The sequence below is a fragment of the Myxocyprinus asiaticus genome, chromosome 28 (genome assembly GCF_019703515.2).
Source record: "Myxocyprinus asiaticus isolate MX2 ecotype Aquarium Trade chromosome 28, UBuf_Myxa_2, whole genome shotgun sequence".
Classification (NCBI taxonomy): Eukaryota; Metazoa; Chordata; class Actinopteri; order Cypriniformes; family Catostomidae; genus Myxocyprinus; species Myxocyprinus asiaticus.
This window is the reverse complement of record NC_059371.1, coordinates 45,655,059-45,657,832: the sequence shown is the minus strand read 5'-3', so window position 1 is coordinate 45,657,832 and position 2,774 is coordinate 45,655,059. Positions and strand designations below refer to the sequence as shown.

At 46.0% G+C, this 2,774-nt stretch overlaps 1 protein-coding gene across 2 annotated transcripts in view; it reads left to right on the top strand.

The window, feature by feature from the left end:
- Positions 1-764: 764 nt before the first annotated feature.
- Positions 765-2,774, top strand: part of LOC127419552 (ephrin type-B receptor 4b) — a 38,591-nt gene continuing 36,581 nt past the window's right edge. For both annotated transcript variants that reach the window (XM_051661050.1, XM_051661049.1), the window contains exon 1: positions 765-1,077. In XM_051661050.1, the coding sequence (XP_051517010.1) occupies positions 1,011-1,077 (67 nt within the window). In that variant the 5' untranslated portion in view covers positions 765-1,010. The remainder of the gene's footprint in view (positions 1,078-2,774) is intronic.

Below are 2,774 nucleotides of genomic sequence, written 5' to 3'. Positions count from 1 at the left end.
GAGCTTCAAAGTTCTGGTCACCATTCACTTGCATTGTATGAACCTACAGAGCTGAAATATTCTTCTAAAAATCTTCATTTGTGTTCTGCAGAAGAAAGAAAGTCATACACATCTGGGATGCTATGAGGGTGAGTAAATGATGAACTATCGCTTTAATGCAGGTTGAGGGGAATTTCTATATGTACTTACTGTTAGTGTTCTTTTAGTATCTGCATTTGTTTTACGTAGTATTTATTTTCTTTCAATAAACTTAATTAACCAGATTTATTTGCTCATTTTTGTGCGTCTGTTTATCTCTATAGATGCGCGCTCATGTTTCTGTTGTACAGATAAGTGAACGGACCAATGGATGAGGCTTATTACTGCTGTGGGCGGAGTTTATGTGAGTACGGGCGGAGTTTAGGCGAGTATGGGCGGAGTTTATGTGAGTACGGGCGGAGTTTAGGCGAGTGTGGGCGGAGTTTAGGCGGGTACGGGCGGCGTTTAGGTGGGCATAGGCAGAGTTTAGGCGAGTGTGGGCGGAGTTTAGGCGGGTACGGGCGGAGTTTAGGTGGTATGGGCGGAGTTTAGGCGAATACAGACGGAGTTTAGGCGGGTACGGGCGGAGTTTATGTGGGTATGGGCGGAGTTTAGGCGGGTACAGGCGGAGTTTAGGTGGGTATGGGCGGAGTTTAGGCGAATACGGACGGAGTTTAGGCGAGTATGGGCGGAGTTTAGGCGAGTATGGGCGGAGTTTGTGTCTCGCGCTCCAGTCCTGAGGAAAAGTTTGCGTCGAGTGAAACTCTGCGTCAGTTGCTTTAGTAGTTTGTCTCCATGTTGTTGTAAGAACTTTACTGTTAATCTGAACGATTGGTGGAGTATAAACGGATTTAAACGGATGAAGTTCACACCGCTGGATTTAGACAATTGTGTTTTTGCAGGATTGTGGAGGCGCGCACTCACAGGGACGCGCGCACACAGGATTGAGTTTCAGTCCCGTTGGATGATCGGATTTAATCCAGGAGTTTGAGATGGATCATGTTTGCTGGATTATTTCTCTCTTCTGGTTCTTGACTGGACTCATCACAGCAGAAGAAGGTGATTATTAATATTATTATTGTGTATTTTCACAATACAGGAGCTTAAAAACAAATGCAGCTCTTTTATATGAATCGTGCAGTTCTAATCACTGACTCAACTTTTATTATGATTTACACTATGATGGTGAAATAATCTGTAGTGAAATGGATTATTCAAGTAAATGTAGTTGATTGTTATTGTTTCATCACATCAGAGATGTTTTATAAAGGTTCTCCAGTAAAAGATCTGTTGGTTCTAAAGGAATCTTTTATTAATTATGAAGAATGAATGATTTGTTATTGATGTTTTCTTTATTTCTGAGCAGTGTGACTCTCTCAATCTGTTTTACTGAATCTGGAAAAGTTCAAATCACAGCAAACAAACTGCCCACCATCACATTACCATGAACCACAAGAGTTTCTGTGATCATTAACTCAGTGTGAATGTTTTCAGAGAGTCTGTCCTTTAGTGCGTGTGTGTGCGTGCAGTGTGTGTGTGTGTATGTGTGTGCGTGCAGTGTGTGTGTATGTGTGTGCGTGCAGTGTGTGTGAGTGTATGTGTGTGCGTGCAGTGTGTGTATGTGTGTGCGTACAGTGTGTGTGAGTGTATGTGTGTGCGTGCAGTGTGTGTATGTGTGTGCGTGCAGTGTGTGTGTATGTGTGTGCGTGCAGTGAGTGTATGTGTGTGCGTGCAGTGTGTGTGTATGTGTGTGCGTGCAGTGAGTGTATGTGTGTGCGTGCAGTGTGTGTGTATGTGTGTGCGTGCAGTGTGTGTGTATGTGTGTGCGTGCAGTGTGTGTGTATGTGTGTGCGTGCAGTGTGTGTGAGTGTATGTGTGTGCGTGCAGTGAGTGTATGTGTGTGCGTGCAGTGTGTGTGTATGTGTGTGCGTGCAGTGAGTGTATGTGTGTGCGTGCAGTGTGTGTATGTGTGTGCGTGCAGTGAGTGTATGTGTGTGTGTGCAGTGAGTGTATGTGTGTGCGTGCAGTGAGTGTATGTGTGTGCGTGCAGTGTATGTGTGTGCGTGCAGTGTGTGTGTGTGCGTGCAGTGAGTGTATGTGTGTGCGTGCAGTGAGTGTATGTGTGTGCGTGCAGTGTGTGTGAGTGTATGTGTGTGCGTGCAGTGTGTGTGTGTTTGTGCGTGCAGTGTGTGTGTGTGTGTGCAGTGTGTGAGTGTATGTGTGTGCGTGCAGTGTGTGTATGTGTGTGCGTGCAGTGTGTGTATGTGTGTGCGTGCAGTGTGTGTATGTGTGTGCGTGCAGTGTGTGTATGTGTGTGCGTGCAGTGTGTGTATGTGTGTGCGTGCAGTGTGTGTATGTGTGTGCGTGCAGTGAGTGTATGTGTGTGCGTGCAGTGTGTGTGAGTGTATGTGTGTGCGTGCAGTGTGTGTGAGTGTATGTGTGTGCGTGCAGTGTGTGTGTATTTATGTGTGTGCAGGGTATGTTTGTGTGCAGTGTGTGTGTGTATGTATGTGTATGTATGTATGTGCAGTGTGCATGCAGTGTATGTGTGCATGTATGTGTATGTGTGTGCGTGCAGTGTGTGTGTGTACGTATGTGTGTGTTTGTGTGTGCGTGCGTGCGTGCGTGCGTGCGTGCGTGCATTGTGTGTGTGTGTGTGTGTGTGTGTGTGTGTGTCTCAGTGGATTGGTTCCAGGTTTTAAGGTGCTCACCTAGATTCCCACAAAGAAAATCAGTTCCTACACCAGCACCAGAAT